The sequence below is a fragment of the Salvelinus alpinus genome, chromosome 27, assembly GCF_045679555.1.
Source record: "Salvelinus alpinus chromosome 27, SLU_Salpinus.1, whole genome shotgun sequence".
Lineage (NCBI taxonomy): Eukaryota > Metazoa > Chordata > Actinopteri > Salmoniformes > Salmonidae > Salvelinus > Salvelinus alpinus.
This window is the reverse complement of record NC_092112.1, coordinates 47,588,389-47,609,325: the sequence shown is the minus strand read 5'-3', so window position 1 is coordinate 47,609,325 and position 20,937 is coordinate 47,588,389. Positions and strand designations below refer to the sequence as shown.

The following is a 20,937-nucleotide window of genomic DNA, read 5'->3' as shown; positions in this document are numbered from 1 at the left end:
ATTTTAATGCAACTATTAAAGCCAGATTTGACAAGACTACTTTCAGTCCAGTGCTTTGTGGCCTAATGGTCACATACAGTCAATATCCACTAGATGGCAATCTTTCTCCTGGATAGGAAACTAGATGCACAGCAAGGCCTCCAGTTCTACTACAACTCATTAGTCAGTAATTGATTACAGCTTGTTGTGAAATGATGAGTTCGGTTTAGGGACATGGAGACTTATATTTCTTTACAAACAGATACACAGGTGTTGTCTCAGTCTCAGACACATAATTACCTAAGACACTCCCCAGATGCCTCCAGAAAACTGCGGTCCAACCATTAATCAACCACAACTTTGGTCCTGACGTGCAGGTGTGTGTGTGGTAATAGGACAGTGGTCCGTTTTCTCTGGTCAACTCAGGGTTCAATTAACTTCTTATGGCTGGGGGCAGTATTGAGTAGATTGGATGAATAAGGTGCCCAGAGTAAACTGCCTGCTACTCAGGCCCAGAAGCTAAGATATGCATATTAATATGGATATTGATATATTTGGATAGCACACACTCTGAAGTTTCTAAAACTGTTTGAATGAAGTCTGTGAGTATAACAGAACTCATATGGCAGGTAAAAAAAACCTGAGAAAAAATCCAACCAGGAAGTGGGAAATCTGAGGTTTGTAGGTTTTCAACTCTTTGCCTATCGAAGATACAGTGGGATATTGGTCATATTGCACTTCCTAAGGCTTCCACTAGAGGTCAACAGTCTTTAGAACCTTGTTTGATGCTTCTACTGTGAAGGAGGGGGGAATGAGGGCTCTTTGAGTCAGGGCTCTGGCAGCTGACCAGGCGCGTTCATGTGAGAGAGTTAGCTTGACATTCTCCGGTTGGAACATTATTGAAGATTTATGTTAAAAACATCCTAAAGATTGATTCTATACTTCTTTTGACATGTTTCTAAGAACTGTAATATGACTTTTCGTCTGAACTTTCGCATGGACTTGCCCGCACGTCGTGAGTTTGGATTGTGTACTGAACGCGCAAACAAAAATGAGGTATTTGGACATAAATTATGGACTTTATGGAACAAATCAAACATTTATTGTGAAACTGGGATTCCTGGGAGTGCATTCTGATGAAGATCATCAAAGGTAAGTGAATATTTATAATGCTATTCTGACATCTGTTGACTCCACAACATGGCGGATATCTTCATGGCTTGTTTGGGCTCTGAGCGCTGTACTCAGATTATAGCATGGTGTGCTTTTTCCGTAAAGTTTTTTTGAAATCTGACACAGCGGTTGCATTAAGGAGAAGTTTATCTAAAGTTCCATGTATAATACTTGTATCTTTTATCAATGTTTATTATGAGTATTTCTGTAAATTGATGTGGCTCTCCGCAAAATCACCGGATGTTTTGGAGGCAAAACATTACTGAACATAACGCGCCAATGTAAACTGAGATTTTTGGATATAAATATGAACTTTATCGAACAAAACATACATGTATTGTGTAACATGAAGTCCTATGAGTGTCATCTGATGAAGATCATCAAAGATTAGTGATTTATTTTATCTCTATTTCTGCTTTTTGAGACTCCTCTCTTTGGCTGAAAAAATGGCTGTGTTTTTCTGTGAATAGGTGCTGACCTAACATAATGATATGTTCTGCTTTCTTCATAAAGCCTTTTTGAAATCGGACACTTTGGTGTGATTAACAACAAGTTTATCTTTAAAATGGTGTAAAATACTTGTGTTTTACATGTCTGAGGAATTTTAATTATGAGATTTCTGTTGTTTTGAATTTAGCGCCCTGCACTGTTGTCATATCGATCCCGTTAACGGGATCCCAGCCATAAGAAGCAAAATCTAATTTGTAAAAAAGTGAAAATGGGGACCTGGCTGGTCTGGTCTCTAACCCTAACTGAACTGGCTGCACAGGGCCCCGGGTCATGGGAGAAGGGGCTCAGCTGACACTCGTTGTTTTTACCAGCCGTATGATTCACTTCCATATCTCTGCCATCACTGGGTTCTGTTATTTTCTGTGTGATTCGGAGCTCACTGCATCACTTTGCACAGAGAGAGGGGATAAGAGAGCAGTACTGAATCCAGTGTTTTGTTTCGTACTTCCTTATTAGATTGTCGACTAGCACTGGGAGCAGAAATCAAGTTAGCTCAGATGAGCCCTGGCTTTTCTCTACCTCTCCTTCCTTCTGTCTCTCTATTATTCCATCTCTCTCACCAGTTCCCTCTTCCACCACCAGCTTTACCCACTCCCTTACTTTCTCTCATTTACTCCCCCTTCTCACTCTCTCAACCTCCTAACCCGGTTTCACTTTCCCTCCCTCCCTCTCTTGCCCTATCTGAAACTGGCCAGTGGACAAGGCAGAGTGGTTTTCAGTAGCAGCCAGAGAGGAAGGCCAGAGTAATGTCTGTATTGTTACAACATGCCAGGTATGTTGTTGTGGGTGTGTGAAAGTCCCAAAACACAGTCCCTGGACAGTTGGCACTCAAGGTCTTTTCAAATTATAATAAAATAAAAACATGAAAAATAATAATGGCCTTTTTTTCTGTCTGTTTGGGTTACTGACAATCTCTAAACAGTAACTAAGGTGAAGCATGTTGACTTGAATGATTTCACAAGACAAATTCCCAGTCAGTTTATAACAGTGAGTTGGTCAGTAATCAAGAAACTGATAAGACTGTCTGGGAGATTTTCCCTTCTTCTGTAAAGGGCATCTGGGGTCATAAGTTAGAGATGGATTTGACTAAAATAAAACAACAATGTGGCTAACCAACCATCCATGTCCAATGCACACTAAAAGGCGCTGCGTGGTTAATCCAAAGTGGCAGTTCAGCATTTACTGCGGTGCAGCCTCTGCAGATGTCAGGGCTTTCATAATTCTTGCTCTAGCGGAGTAGAGCTATTGTAAAGGAAGTTGTCAAGGAAGTGATTTTGTGTTTATACAGGACGTACCGCCCCCACCCACCTTCAACCAATCATGTCAATGCGGAGCTACGGAGCCCTCTGCATTGTTACAAAATTTGAGAGGTGCACAGGAATGCAGTATGGAGCTCGATTTGGCCTCTGCTTGCCTCCGGAGGCTCCACAATTGCGTCCCACTCTCCATACGAAGCCTCCGACCACATTTTCAGATGAAGCATAAATTGTCTTTAAGTGCAGGGCGTAAGATTGTTATTTTTGGAAAGATAGGAAGGACAGAGTATTCAGTGTCCAAAACACCTCGTCTTTCACGTAACTTTGGCTCAAGGAAAAGAATGCCAGCCTCGAGTGCTGCTCCTGAACAGAGTGAAACCCTCTAAAAGGCGATGCATTGGCAGATGTCGGAGCAGCGCAGAGCTGTTGTGAAGATGTCAAGGAAGTGAGTTTGTGTTTATTCAGGACCTCTCGCCAACCACACTTGTCAATGCTGAGCAATATGGAGCCATCTGCATTGTTACAACATTTGGGAGGCGCATGGCAACGCGGTATGGAGCTCAATTTGGCCCCTGGAGGCTTCGCAATTGCTTCACATCGTCCATAAGGAGCCTCCGATCCCATTGACGGATCAAGCATAAATAGGCTTTAACACAGCGACAGTGCAGTCACACACACATACACCTTCAAAAACGCACATGCACTTATTCACACACACTTTCTCTCCCACTAGCATTTTCTGCTAAGTAAGCAGGACTTGTGACCCTGGGAACTGACCAAATATCCTGTTAGTTTGAGAGAGTGGACACTGAACTTTGATCTTTGTGGGCTATACTCGGCCTTGTCTCAGGATGGTACGTTGGTGGTTGAAGATATCCCTCTAGTGGTGTGGGGGCTGTGCTTTGGCAAAGTGGGTGGGGTTATATCCTTCCTGTTTGGCCCTGTCCGGGGGTATCATCGGATGGGGCCACAGTGTCTCCTGACCCCTCCTGTCTCAGCCTCCAGTATTTATGCTGCAGTAGTTTATGTGTCGGTGGGCTAGGGTCAGTTTGTTATATCTGGAGTACTTCTCCTGTCTTATCCGGTGTCCTGTGTGAATTTAAGTATGCTCTCTCTAATTCTCTCTTTCGCTCTTTCTTTCTCTCTCTCGGAGGACCTGAGTCCTAGGACCATGCCTCAGGACTACCTGGCATGATGACTCCTTGCTGTCCCCAGTCCACCTGGCCGTGCTGCTGCTCCAGTTTCAACTGTTCTGCATGTGGCTATGGAACCCTGACCTGTTCACCGGACGTGCTACCTGTCCCAGACCTGCTGTTTTCAACTCTCTAGAGACAGCAGGAGCGGTAGAGATACTCTTAATGATCGGCTATGAAAAGCCAACTGACATTTACCCCTGAGGTGCTGACTTGCTGCACCCTCGACAACTACTGTGATTATTATTATTTGACCATGCTGGTCATTTATGAACATTTGAACATCTTGGCCATGTTCTGTTATCTCCACCCGGCACAGCCAGAAGAAGACTGGCCACCCCTCATAGCCTGGTTCCTCTCTAGGTTTCTTCCTAGGTTTTGGCCTTTCTAGGGAGTTTTTCCTAGACACCGTGCTTCTACACCTGCATTGCTTGCTGTTTGGGGTTTTAGGCTGGGTTTCTGTACAGCACTTTGAGAGATCAGCTGATGTAAGAAGGGCTATATAAATAAATTTGATTTGAACTGAATGTTTTATACTAACGTTACTATCTGTACTTACTGGTGGCACAGACGCTGTTTCTTCCTTTCCTACACTGAAATTACCCTTGCCTAACGATTGCGTCTGAAGCTGGGCTTGTAGCACAGCTATTCTCGCCGTAAGGCGATCGTTCTCCTGTATATTATGAGTACAGCGACTGCAATTAGAAGACATCATGTTAATGTTACTACTTAGCTTCGGCTGTTGAAGGTGTTGACGAACCATGTCCAGATAAAGCGTCCGGAGTGAAAAAGTTGAATGAGGGAAAAAAGTTGCGATGGAAAAAAACTAAAAATATAAACGGTAATTAAAAACAAAAACAAAACAAAAAAACGTAAAGTTGTCAGCTAGCAAAGTAAAGTTGGCAGCAAAACGCACAGCAACAAAACACACAGCAACACGTCTGCAGATTCAACAGGAAGTGACGCAATACAACAAAAATGCAGCCTTATTAACTCTGTCAATAAGCCAGTCATATCAAGGTCACTGTTTGCATACACAGCCAGTGGTAGAGATCCTGTTATGTGTGTGTAAGCACTAAGTAGAGGAGCGATATCCTGTTATGGCTGCAGCCCGACACCGGAACACCTATGAAAACATCCAGCTCAAGTGCAGGGCGCGAAATTCAAAATCTATTTTTTTTTTATATTTAACTTTCACACATTAACAAGTCCAATACAGCATTTGAAAGATAAACATCTTGTGAATCCAGCCAACATGTCCGATTTTTTAAATGTTTTACAGAGAAAACACCACATATATTTATGTTAGCTCACCACCAAATAAAAAAGAGGACAGACATTTTTCACAGCACAAGTAGGATGCAAGTAGCATGCACAAGCCAACCTAACTAACCTAGAACCAACCTAAATAACCTAGAAAAAACTACCTCAGATGACAGTCCTATAACATGTTACACAATAAATCTATGTTTTGTTCAAAAAATGTGCATATTTTAGCTATAAATCAGTTTTACATTACTGCTACCATCATAGCTACAGTCAGAAATCGCACGGGAGTAGCCAGAGAAAATACAGACACCAACGTCAACTACTAATTACACATCATAAAACATTTCAGAAGAATATATGGTGGATAGCTAATGAAAGACAAAGATCTTGTGAAGACAGCCAATATTTCTGATTTTTGAAGTGTTTTACAGCGAAAACACAATATATCGTTATATTAGCTTACTACAATAGCTAGCACACAGCAGCATTGATTCTAGTCAAACGGTAGCGATAGCACAGTTCGACAGATATATGAAAAAGCATCCCAAATTGGGTCCTTATCTTTGTTGATCTTCCATCAGAATGTTCTCCAAGGGGTCCTTTGTTCAGAACCGTCTTTATTTGGATCCAGAACGAACGATTTCCCTCTTGAATTAGCAAGCACACTGGCCGTGCGGCGCTAACCTCTCCTTCTTGACAAAATTCTTGCGTCGCATCACGTCTAAAGTCCAGAATAAATTTCAATAATATAATTAAACTATATTGAAAAAACATACTTTAGGATGATATTGTGACATGTATCAAATAAAATCGAAGCCGGAGATCATATTCACCTTTAACGAGGGTTTTCCAGGAGCCGAGTCCAGGTCCTACTTCGCGCCCAGAAAAAAGCATAAAGTGCGCAACTCTCACTCCAAGAGGTTGTGTTCAATCCCAGGACGAGATAATCAAGTCATTTCTGCTCTCACTTCCGCATGACACCCAGGGGAAGGCGTATGACGCGTTTCTACAGTCCTAAGTGACATGCCCTTTTATAGACAAGCTCTTGAAGAGAGACATCGCTTTTGGAAATCTCACTTCCGGATAGGAAATGGGCTGTAAAAAGAGTTCTGTTCCACTTAGAGAAATAATTCAAACGGTTTTAGAAATTAGAGACTGTTTTCTATCCAATAGTAATAATAATATGCATATTGTACGAGCAAAAATTGAGTAAGAGGCCGTTTGAAAATGGGCACATATTTTCCAGTTTTTCAATACGCCCCCTGCAGCCATAACAAGATATAGAGAGAAAGAACGGGTAAAACAGAAAATAGTATTTTTCTGGACAGGATTTGCCACTACTACCCTGGTTAGGCGCAAGACAGGTGTGCATGTCTATGTGAGAGACAATGCTGCAGAATAAATCAGTAAAAACCTCTTGCCCCTCTACAGGAGTTATGGGCAACTTGACCCCTCCAGCACGTGGCTAGAACACCAAGCCAAGAGTGATCTGTGTTTATGTTTGACTGTCGCTGACATCCACACCTTCACTTTGGGGCCCCGAATGCAGTTGGCACTTCTTATTAGTCCAGCAGCTACTCTCTGAACTCTGTGACTTCTGCGGCAACCTGCCACCTTGTCTCCCTGATAAGAGGTTAAAACTCAAGTCTTGGTTACCAAACTGTTTCACAATGTAGAGCCCATTGTAGCGGTCTTGGTTTGTGATTTACAGCATGTTGCACAGCATTCTGAATAAGATTTCCCTGCTATGAAACGTCATAGAAGTTGCAGCAACAGTAAATACACAAAGACCATGTTCAACAATATTCAAACTTTATTGAATTTAACATCTTCAATCGAATGGCAAAACTATAAAAGAAAGGCAAATCAAGATTCCAGGCAAAATGGATATAAAACAAGCATAAAACAGAGTAGCAGGCATCATGGCTAAATAACAGCAACTGCATGTGTACATATTCATCTGTATCTTTGTGCACATGAGAGCAACGCTGAGGAATCATTCCATAAGACCTAGAACCTCTTATTTAACCGGACTAAGATCAAGGTGACGTGGACATTGTTAGAAAGCAACTAACAAAAAAAAACTCAATTTTAAAAGCTCTAGCTTCAGAGCTTCACACAGAAAATGGTGGCTGCCCCCAGAGCCATAGACATGTAAACATCAGCAAACTGGGTTTGAGATATACAATACTAATGGGCACCATTGTCCAGAGACAGCTACATTCTCAGGTCAAGAATGTAAATTGAATTATGTTGGAATGTAGCCAAGTCATGGAACACAAGTCATGGAACGCAACAATTTGACATATTTTGCATGCCTGTGAATCTGGCCAGCTGACCCATTCTTCCGTCTGGTTTAAGCTCCCAAAGTCGAGTGTGACAGAGAAAACAAATACATTTAAAGCTGCTCACCACTCAAAGCATCTTTGATTGAATCTTTACAAGGGTCTGGAAGTCCGGAGTCCCTTTAATATCTACTGGGTGTACTATCAAGTTAAGACAAAAATACAAATCTTAATTTATGTTCAACTGAGTAAGGCACTTTTCTTGAAAAGGTGCATGGAGAGGGGCCGTGTGACTTTGTCCGAGCTGAAAAAAAAAAAAAGGGTATCAGAATATTTGTTATCAGTTGCTATGGGTACTGGCAATGTCCTGTGACAAACACTGAAAGAAAATACTCACTGCTACATTGTGTGTTCCTACGGCATGCAGACATTTTAAATCACTGTGTCCTTAAGACCATGGCAAAAGGAGAAAGAATGGTTTAGTAACACTCAGAATGCACTATGGATTCACAAATGCTTATCGGTTGCCTTCTCCACCTGCCTTTTGGCCATTAACTTTCCTTTGTGTGAGTGAGTATAGAGGACTCAATGTTCAGCATACTGTGAATGCAGACAAAGCAAAACTAGATTTGTACTTCTGACTTGCCATAGTTGGGAGGGGGGGGGGGGGGGTCTTTGGGATGTAGCCTAATGCCATCGGGTGACTGCAGATTCATCTTTAAAAAAGGCAAGCCTAAGGTGATCAAGAACATACATTAAATCAGGGCCAATGAACGACAGACACGTGCACTTTTAAATTACACCGAGTGTTCCATACAAAGCAGTGATATTTTTTCAGAATTATGAAAATATTGAGCTAAGAGTTCTCACAAACATTCATACATTTTTGGCAGCAACAGGAAGGCAAAAAGTACAAAACAAAGCTGTCAGCGCCGCACTCCATTTTCCATGCCAAGACTGAGAACTTCGACTTTAACACACATTGTTCAGGCATACTCTTCTCTACCAAAATGTTTGACAAATGAATCAAGTGGTTATTTTTCTTTTAAGTGTCTGAAGCCCCAATAGCATAATTCAACAGAAAATATTACATTTCCATTTGTTTGACATGCATTAATGCAGGAAAAAATGCTAAACAAAACTGAGAAGCCATTGCAAGTGAATGCTACTGAAAAGACTCAAAGAATACTCAATCTTGCCTTTACATGATTGAAAGTTCAAACCTTTAAGGTAAATCAACTGAAAGACATGATAGCTCTATGTACAAAGGGGACAAACGTCACACTATTAGCAGCAAGCTAATCAAAGAACTAGACACATACCGTTTGCACTGTAAACTTGGGAAACCTAGTCACTGCTTTTCTGTAGTCCAACACCCGTCTCACCCGGCACTACATTTATATAAAAAAAAATTTTTTTTTTTTTTTTAATTGAGTGCTCCCCTAAGATGCCTCAATAGGAGAAAAGAAAACTCCCAAAAATGCAAAGGACAAGGTCTCAACATTAAAATTCACTTAAGATCAGGGACCAGCTATTATTAAGTCAGTTATTTGACACTTTCAAAACTCTGTCCAATTTATGCATGACTCCAGAAAACATGAGTTTACTAACTAAGCAGGTAACTGCCAATATAAAGGAAACACCAACATAAAGCGTCTTAATAGGGCGGCGGCCAGAACAGCTTCAATGTTCCTAGGCATAGAAGTACAAGTATCTGGAACTGGAGGGATGCGACACCATTCTTCCATGATAATTTCAAAAATGTGGTGTTTTGTTGATGGTGGTGGATCCAGCAGCCTGATCCAGAATCTCATTGGTGAACAACTAGATTGAGATCTGGTGACAGAGACACCAGTGGCAGCTGCTGAGGGGAGGACAGCTCACTATTTATTTCACCAGGTAGGCAAGTTGAGAACAAGTTCTCATTTACAATTGCGACCTGGCCAAGATAAAGCAAAGCAGTTCGACACATACAACACATGGAGTAAAACAAACATAATAATGGCTGGAACGGCGCGAATGGCATCAAACCATGTTTGAGTTGTATGTGATACTATATACCGATTCCGCTCAAGCCACTACGAGCCCATCCTCCTCAATTAAGGTGTCACCAACCTCCTGTGAGACACACACCATTTAAACCTCCTTTGAGACCCCTCTTTCAAAGTCAGAGATCTCTTCCTTCTAGCAATGGTCGCCAAAATAATGGGCAACTGGGCATTTTTAATACATGACCCTAATCAAGATGAGATGTTAATTGCTTTATTAACCAAGGAACCACACGTGTGGAAGCACCTGCTTTCAATATACTGTATCCCTCATTCACTCAAGTGTTTCATTTATTTTGGCAGTTACCTATAAATGCCTTTCCACCTTAAATATTTTCAAAAACACAGGTTATTAGAATGTGTCTGTACAATATGAGGGGGAACTATCAATTAGGGAGCTGTGTGGAACTTAGGCCCTACATTTAATGAAACAAAATATATTCAGTCTGCATAGGGGACACTTTTCAACCAATGGCATTCTAAATCAATTTATAGCTAATAGGTCTTCATCCATCCATCCAAAACCACGAGGAGCAACTACTGTATCTATCTACTCTTCAATAATAAAAGGCTCTTCAGTACAGCTGGGATACTAGGGTTCTCAGGGTTGGGCTCAATTCCATTTCAATTTAGTCAATTCATAAAGACAACTGAAATGTAAATCATTCCCTATGAGGAAAATGTGGACTTTCAGTTTACTACCTGGATTGGCTGAATTAAAATGGAACGGAGGCCAACCCTGGTTCTGTTCTCACGATACTGCTCCTGTCCTGTGTCCAGGCTGCTTTTACTTCACGACACTCACGCCTCAGCCAGGAGGAAGAGGAGCATCATCATAATCCTCCCTCATTCCCACCGCTTTAGGTAACAGACATTTAACATTAAAGGCACTTTGCTTCCAATACTGTCAGCATCAAGGTGCATGCCGTCTTATCTTCTTCCATCTCCATTCAACACAATAATTTATACTTCTGACTTATTTATCATTCCCATATATTTACTATAATATTTTATCTGCAGACCCCTTCAACCGTGTCCTAAAGACTTGGCTCATTGTGATTTCCTTCCTGTTAAAGGAAGGTGGTGGGTCAAGGGGGTCATCTCCAGTCTAGTGGTCTGACTCATCACTGCAATCTGTTTGGTTGAAGTCGGTAAAGATTTTTTTTTGTAGAAATTAGGGGTTGACTTGGGTTTATTGCATCGAGCTGCTCTTTTGGCAGTGTGTTATGTTTGCCAAACGCACACACAGCACTGTGTCTTAACACCAAGAGAGCCCAACTCATCCCCCACTTAAGATGGGGACATCTACATAAATAATATTCTAACTTAAGCAGAGCTCTACACTGACTTTTTTTGTGCGCCTAAGTTGAAAAATGTAAACACACAAAGAAATTTAGTAGCACAATGCTAAATATTTGAGGTAATAAAGCTAGAATCATAATTCTTCCTACGCGCATCGGTGCTCCTAAATAAATTTTCAAAATCCAGTTCACACAGCAAACTATTTACACGCATATGTGAGTAAAGTGGTCGCACTGTAGAGCCCTGCTTAGAGGATGGACCATTGCTTTTAGTTCTCCTTTTATTCTTCTTACTTTAACAGGTATCTCTGCCATCAGATGAATACAACCTCTTTATAAAGGAGTTGTGAAAACACCTACCCAGATCTGTCCCATGACAAACAAGAAAAAAAGCTATGCTATGTCATCTAGTTCCAAAAAATAAAGGGGGAGGGGACCTCAATCAAACAGTGTTTCCAAAGCGTTACCAAGGTGCATGAACAAGCTAGTACTCCAAAACTGTGGCAATCCCACTATACACCAGCGGAATTGAAAGTTTACATAAATGACTATTGGGTCTATTAATGGCAGGCCAGACAGGTAAAACATTAAGATGAAGGGCCAGGGGAGTGATGCAGTAAACAAGTCCGCTTTTCATCCAGTCAGCACACAGGAGAATAGCCACAATGACTCACTGCAGGAGAAGGGGCGGGGGGGGGGGGGGGGGTGTAGGAGAGGAGAGGGGGAACGAGAGAGAGGGGTGGGGGTGGAGAGCGAGAAGAGGGGATGAGAGACGGGGAATCCATAGTGATGTAACCCTCTGTTGAAGGCTCAAATGCCACTGCGCTGGAGTTCACTTCAGCTGCACCAGGGTGTGAGAAATGTGTAGCGAACTACGTACAGTAAAAGATGTGCCGCACTTGTGGGCGTGTACAGTTTATAACCTTGTGTGTATTTAAGCTACAGGCCTAAACCACAGGTTGGTAACGCAATGGCATTAGGCTTTTGGGAGAAACACTGATTGGAAACACTGATAATCATAATGGCCAGGGGTTAGGGTGTTCATAGTGGGCCCCAGAGTAGGTATTGTGGAGGTGGAGTGGGTTCTTCAGAGGGTGTGGTAGTTGCGGTCCTTGGACTTGCAGAACTTGTAGAGGAAGAAGACCACGGCCTGCAGGGCCAGGACCAGCACTATGCCCCCAATGAAGCTCGCTGCGTCAAATGTGGAATTCTTATGAGGCGCTGGAGAGGGCCCCACAGGTGATGCGGTGGTGACACTGACATCTGCACAAAGAGGGAGAGAGCCAAATTGGTTATATCACTGTATGAGCCACTAGCCAGGGCTAAGTGGATATAGAACCATATTGATAATACACAGGTGGAATTCAGTTTTTATTCAGTAACACTTTCTATGGAATCCTTGGTGCTCTACAAGCAGCCATAAATAAAAGTCTCTTGATTTCATACCAGACTGGGCTGGCATGGGAACTTACTTGAAGCTTGCGTTGCGGCAGAGACTGGGAAGGTGCCGTTAGTGGCGGGCTGGGAAGTTGGTACTACAGTGGTCAGGTCAGCTGTAACCAGCGGTGAGATGTCAGTTTAGTATAATTTCACTAAATGCATATACTAGACATACAAAAACAACATTTCATCTTATTTAAATTTGACATACAAAAACTCCCTCAAAAGAATCAAGTCACACAGCAAATATACACAGATTTTAGGGGAGCAGACGGGATGCTGCTTTGGGCTGGTTACCTGCGGTGGGCTCGGGCTCAGCGGTGCTGCTGTTAGTTGCATTGGCCGCAGGGGTAACTGGAACAGCAGTGGTAGGAGAGTGGGAGATTGTGGCTGGGGCAGGGATGTCAGTTACAACTGTAGTAGCAACAGGTGGAGATCCCATTGAAGCGACGGACACCGTGAGATAGACAGGGTAAAAAGCAGGAAAGAAGGAGATCGCCAGGTTATGGCGGTGTCTATGTCTGAATAGTCCCAAAATGATTCCTTCCCTTTCCTTCGTGCCTTCCCTTGTGATCTGACAGGGGTAGATTGGTGAATGTAATAGTGTGAATTCATTTAAATAGCTTTCACCCATTTAATCCTTTTGGACCAGTGGAAGGATGAGGGATGGGAGGTAGGAGCCATGGGGTGGAGAATGGCAGGGACAAAGGAATTAGGAAAGAAGGGAAGCATTTTAGAGTGTTGAGACAAAGCAACTAAGACCATAGAACAAAGATATGAAATCTCTACATATGCCTAGATCAGTCACTTACCGTTGAAGGTAGACTTGTCATGTTTACAAAGTGAGTCACCGGAATGACAAAACATCTAATCCCTCTGGAGAGGCCCTTAAATGAACCAGGTGATGTTATTAGTCCTTACCGGAGCAAGTTTCATTAGAGCAGGTGCCCACGGTCATGTTCTGACCGTTTATGGACGTGATGTTGACACAGGAAACCGTTGGAGTTTCTCTAACTGAGCAGGGGGATAAAAGAAAAACACAAGCACAAATAAAAGATGTGATTGTGTGTGCTCTACAGGAAACAACAAAGACAAGAAAATATGTGTGTGTGATAATTTCCAAAAGATTCCTTACACTAAACCTGACACCCCATGGAACACGAGCAGTTTAAAAACACAAGGATCATCTTTGTTTTCAGTCAAATGAATAAGCACATGGTGAGATTTTAATTAGATGGTTGTCAGCTCAGGAGTCTATAGTGTGTATGGGTGTTCCTTCTCACAGTCCTCCTCCTTCCTGGAAAGTCCTGAGTCAAAGCCCGTTCCCCCTCCCAATGCATAATCTTTCCATTACTGATTAATCCAAGGGTGTGCATGTGAGAAGGCGAGAGAAAAAAAAAGAAGAAGAGTGAGATGTGTGGAGGTACAGGAAGAGACTTGAAAGGACCAGAAATCCTAGCCTCTGAGCAAAACCCATTGCTCTGGACATCAGCTACGAGAAGTGACACTGACTAACCCTGTTAGTCTTCATTTAATCTTAAGAGTCTAAACACAACCACAGCCAAAACTGAACCAAAACAAAAAATGTATGACAGCTCTCTGCTGGAAAAAATGAGTGTCTGATATTCACCTCTGTTGACAGATCCTCACATGACCAATCTGGTCTGGCCTCACTATAAAAACAGTGTGAAGACAATTAGGCTAAGTTGACTCGCTGGTGCTCATAGCAAAACATCGACACAAACAGAAACCTTGGTGATCTCTTATACCCTTCCTTTTCTGAGCTTGGAGTGTTGCCACTACCCTTGCAAAGTGTCTGTGACCCCACTACTATCAGTGTATCCAGCAGGCATTCTATTGGCGGAGGGGGTAGAAGGGTCCGTTACCTCACAGGCAGCTGTGAAAGATGGAACTCACTCTCACATTTCAGAAGGATTGTGACATCATGCTAGGGGCATCCAGTGAGAGAGCAGAGAGGACGCTTGTTAGAGGAAAAACCATTAAGGCTCATAATACTGATGCGTAAGTGCGCCTTGTGTTTTTCTTACATCAAGACCTTTAAGACCACTGAGCTAAACCAGCTGACACATGTAGCTCTGCGGCATTAAAATACAGCCTTCAGAACAAAATGGTGTCACTCTGACGGCAATGCATTATTCACATGAAATCCCTAAACCAAAGACAAATCTGATAATAACAGTGGGGTTGACTAACTCGCCACAGCGAGTTGGGTTATTACCTAGGCCTAAGTGAGCTGGGTCTGTAGTGTACTTTAGAACTGCCACCTCCATAGTGAGTCTGAGCTTTCGGATTTGCTGAGTTCATATCTAATAGGCGATCTGCTGGGGAATTGTGAGAAGCATTAGTTCAGACCTAAGACCTACTGTGTGGTTAGAGATGTTAGTTCGGGTGTGTGTGTGTGTGTGTGTAAGAGTGACTGGAGTAGTGGTGAGAGTTGTTTGTTCGGGTGTGTGTGTGTAAGAGTGACTGGAGTAGTGGTGAGAGTTGTTTGTTCTGGTGTGTGTGTGTGTGTGTGTGTGTAAGAGTGACTGGAGTAGTGGTGAGAGTTGTTTGTTCTGGTGTGTGTGTGTGTCTGTGTCTGTAAGAGTGACTGGAGTAGTGGTGAGAGTTGTTTGTTCTGGTGTGTGACACACGGTGCTGTAGGATTTTGTCTATGTCGTTGTGGCTGCTAAGAGGAGCGAATATGAGCCAAACACAGCCACTCTAAGAACTAAGGCTGGGAATTGCCAGGACCTCCCAAGACAATATATTCACGATACTTAGGTGCCGATACAATATGTATTGCAATTCTCACAATTCTGTGTGTATTGCGATTCGATACTGTGATTTCATTGTGATTCAGTGATCCAAAAATATTGCTGCAGTGACGAGAGCCATGAGAAAATGTATTTCCATGTCTGATCAAAATACGTGCTGAAAACAAATTGTCTCCCTACGTTAAAAAAAAAACCTATTAGAACAGGCTATGAAGGGAAAATACTGGAGTTGGTGCAGGTACAGCAGACTAGCACTAAAATAATATTGCAAGTGTCAAAACAATACATTCAACAACAAAAAAAATCAAAATATTTTCCCCCATCGCTACTAAGAACCCAAATCAGATACTTTCTATATCTCCACACTCAGTTGCACAGGTGACCCATATAAGATGTGCGCATTCACACGGATGTAGCACACGGATACCACACTTATTTCCTGTCACTGTTCCTTTACATTTTGAGGTGGTTGTCATGGTAACGGCAGGTCATTTGCAACAAAGATATGACCCAAATAAAGGAGGAGCATCAGTGGGAAAATACCCAATTTTCATACTTGAGTAAAAGTAAAGATACTGTACCTTAATAAAAAATTACAACAGTGAGTCACCCAGTAAAGTACTACTAAAGTATACTTAAGTATCAAAAGTAAAAGTATAAATCATTTTACATTCTATATATACTGTTCAAAAAAATAAAGGGAACACTTAAACAACACAATGTAACTCCAAGTCAATCACACTTCTGTGAAATTAAACTGTCCACTTAGGAAGCAACACTGACTGACAATAAATTTCACATGCTGTTGTGCAAATGGAGTAGACAAAAGGTGGAAATTATAGGCAGTTAGCAAGACACCGCCAATAAAGGAGTGGTTCTGCAGGTGGTGACCACAGACCACTTCTCAGTTCCTATGCTTCCTGGCTGATGTTTTGGTCACTTTTGAATGCTGGCGGTGCTCTCACTCTAGTGGTAGCATGAGACGGAGTCTACAACCCACACAAGTGGCTCAGGTAGTGCAGCTCATCCAGGACGGCACATCAATGCGAGCTGTGGCAAGAAGGTTTGCTGTGTCTGTCAGCGTAGTGTCCGTAGTGTCCAATGTAACAAGTACTTGTGTCAAAATTGTATGGATTAAAACATACATTGTTTTCATTAGGAATGTAGTTTAGTAAAATTTGTCAAAAATATAAAACACTAAAGTATAGATATCCCTAAAATGAACATGAAAGTATTTTTACTTAAGTGGATCTTTCTATAAACTAGGGTACCAGCGAGCATTTCTTGTAGGAGACAACTGTGGCACTTTTTACAAAGTCAATAATAAATTAGCCTTTTTTTCTCATGTGAATACATTAAGATATAAAAGGGAAACACATGAGTTTAATCAAAACCTATGCTTTAAGTTCCTATATTTGTCAAAAATCATGTGACATAAAGCACTACCTTTCCTTACATTTATGATACTGTTAAATCATATACTAAGCATTTAACATTTGAATTACACATTGACCTTCATCCTGTGAAATTCCTGGATATTGCTGTTGGACTCTTTCTGTATGGAGATCTCGGGAAGTTCACTGTAACCTAATGCAACAGTTTTGCTTCCGTCCCTCTCCTCGCCCCTACCTGGGCTCGAACCAGGGACCCTCTGCACACATCAACAACTGACACCCTCGAAGCATCGTTACCTATCGCTCCACAAAAGCCACGGCCCTTGCAGAGCAAGGGAAACTACTTCAAGGTCTCAGAGTGACGTCACCGATTGAAACGCTATTAGCGCGCACCCCGCTAACAAGCTAGCCATTTCACACCGGTAACACTAATATTTCATATCTCTCTAGGTTACGACACTGTAGATTGCTTTTCACCGCAACTAGATTTTGAAACGCATACAATCTCTGCCTAGTCCTAACACATTTTTTTCCTCATTCCTCTATTCCTTTTCCTTCATTCCCTCTCGTCATCTTCCTGACATTCGACCCGGCTTCCTCTCCCGTCTCTGGGATTGGAACAGTCTTCATCGAGGTCCACAGTGACATGGAGTGTGTGTGTCTGAGTAGTACACACGGAGCTCTGTTATGCACCATTGTTTGGCGTCATACTTGCTCAGGCCTACTAGAGGCCTTTCAGAAAGCATCCCAAATACATTCACTCTCTCAAACACAAACAGTGACACAAACGCCGAGGGCCTTGATCCAGCTCAGTCCTCATTCCAAGTAATCAAGGAGGCTAGTATGCCTGGAACCTTGACTATAAGCCAACTTACCACACCCACAACTCAGACAGTATTTTACAGGAGTGTCTAATTAGTTTGCAATGTTAATTATGCAAATCATGACAGACAGAGGCTCTTTATAAAAACATCCCACAACCCTTGGTAGCTTAAGTGGCCGAACCTATTAAAAAACACAAGCAGATTTGCTTGGGTTCTTCCGAGTCTCACACACACAGGGGTATGACCACAGCTGCTCACTTATCATTTAGCAGCGCTCATGGGCTAGGATCTGAGCTTGGCTTAGAAAACCCCATAAAATAAAACTTCATTTACTGGGCTGATAACATCCACAGGCAAACAAATCCATTCTCCGTTCCACATTCTGATAAAGCAGTGGCTTGGACTACAATGCCACAGTAACAGGCACACTGTGAGAGTAGAGTTGGTTGGAGAGGAGAGTTTGGTTGAGTCAGTCAGAGCAGCAGGGAACAACCTCAAAGCAATAGGCTGGCTATATAAAGACTGTTATACTGCATACTGTATGACTCAGGTCTGTAGGAGCTTAATATATCACATTCGACCAAAGCAAAGACCGAAGCCTAAAAACAAACAAGCATCCCCATTGGAGATCCCATACGCACACTATCCTGCATAGTCAAGACATTTCTCAAGTCTGACCGGCACTCCCATTATCATAATGAGATTACTACATAGAAAAGTGTTCTTGTCCAAAGACCATCAGATATTTCTCTACTCTTAAATGGCTGGTACGGAAGGGATTTAGGCCAAATGTCCTAAGCTGACACTAATTGGAGGACACAAACGTGTCTGTTCACTGCCTTTGTCCAATTCCTTTTTGTATTTTAACCCCTTTTTTCGTGGTATCCAATTGGTATTTACAGTCTTGCCTCATCGTTGCAACTCCCGTACGGACTCAGGAGAGGCGAAGGTCGAAAGTCATGCGCCCTCTGAAACACGACCCACCCAAGCCTTACTGCTTCTTGACATAATGCCTGTGCTTAACCCGGAAGCCAGCCACACCAATGTGTCGGAGGAAACACTGTACACCTGGCGACCGTGCACGAGCCCGGCCCAACACAGGAGACGCTAGAGCGCGATGAGACAAGGACATCCCTGCCGGCCAAACCCTCCCCTAACCCGATCGAGGCCGGGACAATTGTGTGCCGCCCCATGGGACTGCCGGTAGATGCCCGGCTGAGACAGAGCCTGGACTCCAATCAGGATCTCTAGTGGCACAGCTTGCAACTGCGATGCAGTACCTTAAACCACAGCGCCACTCGACAGGCCCGTCCAATTCCTTTTTGACCTGCACCTCAAAATGGCTAAATCTTGATCCTTTGGAATGACTTGGTCAAAAGGCAGGCTCCACTGGCTTACAATCTACCTGAAAGAGACTGGTACTGTCTGGTAGTTCAATGATCATAACCCCAAAATACAGTGCATGGACCAGGAAATTATAGGCCTGGGCTTACACATTAAAGTCAAAATGTATGCCTCCTTATTACAATATCGCACACGTGTAGAAAATGATCGACTGCCATACCGACCACTTACCGCAGGCATTTTGCGGATATCGTTCATAGACTACACTAGAGAAATGTGAAGATTGAAATGAAATACATTTCCTAATATGGGTGATTGTTAATGGGACAATTGATGGCTACAACCATCAAACGAGTAGCAGTAGTTTAAAGGATAATGTGTATTAAAAAAAACAGTGGTGCACATTAATGTTATTACATCAATTCAGGCAATTTAACACAATATGGATTTTTGTCCATATATCACCCAGCTTTAACGGGTAGGTACTACTTACATGTGCAGTTCAACCATTGACAGTCACCGACACAAGATTCACAAGCGAGTTCAGCACATTCATCATCTGAAAGGGGAAACAATCAACATACAAGTAATTAGAAGTGTATACAAAGGTTTGTTGTAATTGACCAGAATTGTCACCAATGAGATAATTAGCCCAACTGATGGATATAGACCAAATTGGACTTGCCAGGGAGATATTTACTTAATAGGCACAACCTTAGATACTCATCAACTGTAAGTACGTTAGTCACAGGGAGTGGTACATTTACTTAGCTATGATTTCTGGTAGATGACTGCCTACGAGGTGAGAAAGGGCATGTCAATCTCTAACGTTAGTTTATGACATTTAAAACACCTGTGCGTGGAAATTAGAGGGACTGAGAAACCCGCTGCCCCAATGACGGAGATTAATATTTATTGTCCCTCTGTCCGTGTGACTTATGTAGTTTGACCTGTGATATTTTTGGTGAAATATAGCTATAGATTAATGACGCAATATAAATTAAAATGTGACGCAAGGCTGACAGGCAAGCAAGGGCCAGCTGGCCAACAAGAGCATAGTTGACCATTTCACTAACCCCCCCATCTTCTAAAGTTATGTTGTCGAAAGGGACAATAACCAAAACTCTTATTAAACAAATACATATATGTGCCTGTTATTTCAGGGTTGCTGGTTGCTGACTATAGTAGTTTTGTCCTAAAAGCTAGCAGCTATGACGATATCAAGCAGCCCACGTTGGCTATGTCGCTTGTATTCTGAATAAAGGCTAGAGGGCTAGTTCAGCTGGCTAACGTTACACATCTATCATTAAAAACAAACAAACTTGACAACACGTATGATTCCCACAATTCGTTTTTAGAAACAGTTTGCTGTCACATTCGGGGCAACTAGAACGACATGTGGCATAAATATGCACTCAAAACGGCTCGCGCATTTATGTATACGAGCTAGCGCTTAGCTCGCAGGCTTTCTAACGCAGAGAGCGCAAAAACAAGCTGTGCTTTACTAGGTCGCAAACTTACCTACGTTCGCAACTATTGTTGCAGTTACCAAGGCGAGGACTAATGTAACGTAAACAAGTTTTAAGTACATGTTTAATTTATATTTTCCCCCAACTTGTTCGTCGTTCCACCCGATGTATGCAGAGTCGCGAGAGAGAACTGATTTCTGCTGGATACGGGTAGTCTGATGCTGTTGCTATCTAACTGTCTACTTCCTTCTACCAGAGATACTCACTTTTGAGGAGATGGGAATTGTATTAACGCCTATTGTGTTTTTGCCCAAGGGTTGTCATTTGGCCGCGCGGTGCATTCTGGTAGATTTTGGCACAGGTGCGGATCGGAGTCATTTAGGCGATTGCTCCCAAAAAATAAAAGTTACGTGAACGAAAAGTACAATATTACACATATTTCCGAGGTATGAGATGCGCAACTTATTCTCTGGAATATCGTATAGTTTTGTAATCGAAACATTACGTACTTTCGACGAAAACAGTCAGGTTTCTCATATCCGGACTTTTAGAATGGTTTGCGTTACGATTAGTTTAGCAACCACTTGACGCAGCATGACAACGTGAACACAATTGGTCGACAGTGCTGGGCGGAGCGTTATACGTTTTACACCCAATTGTCGATGGGATTATTTT

At 42.4% G+C, this 20,937-nt stretch overlaps 1 protein-coding gene across 3 annotated transcripts; it reads right to left on the bottom strand.

Annotated features, from left to right (window-relative positions):
- Nucleotides 1–7,175: 7,175 nt before the first annotated feature.
- On the bottom strand, nucleotides 7,176–20,526 carry LOC139556667 (sialomucin core protein 24-like). Of its 3 annotated transcripts, XR_011671162.1 has the most exons (7): nucleotides 20,315–20,523; nucleotides 19,287–19,352; nucleotides 13,376–13,468; nucleotides 12,752–12,868; nucleotides 12,487–12,567; nucleotides 8,063–12,277; nucleotides 7,176–7,969 (listed from the first exon to the last, which is right to left on the bottom strand). XR_011671162.1 is itself a non-coding variant. In XM_071370899.1 (6 exons), the coding sequence occupies exons 1-6, from the start codon at nucleotides 20,382–20,384 to the stop codon at nucleotides 12,102–12,104; spliced, it is 603 nt and encodes a 200-aa protein (XP_071227000.1). In that variant the 5' UTR covers nucleotides 20,385–20,523; the 3' UTR covers nucleotides 7,176–12,101. The 3 variants fall into 3 exon arrangements, 2 of the variants coding, with proteins under 2 accessions (XP_071227000.1, XP_071227002.1); XM_071370899.1 differs by having other exon boundaries at nucleotides 7,176–12,277; XM_071370901.1 differs by lacking the exon at nucleotides 12,752–12,868 and having other exon boundaries at nucleotides 7,176–12,277; nucleotides 20,315–20,526.
- Nucleotides 20,527–20,937: the final 411 nt, after the last annotated feature.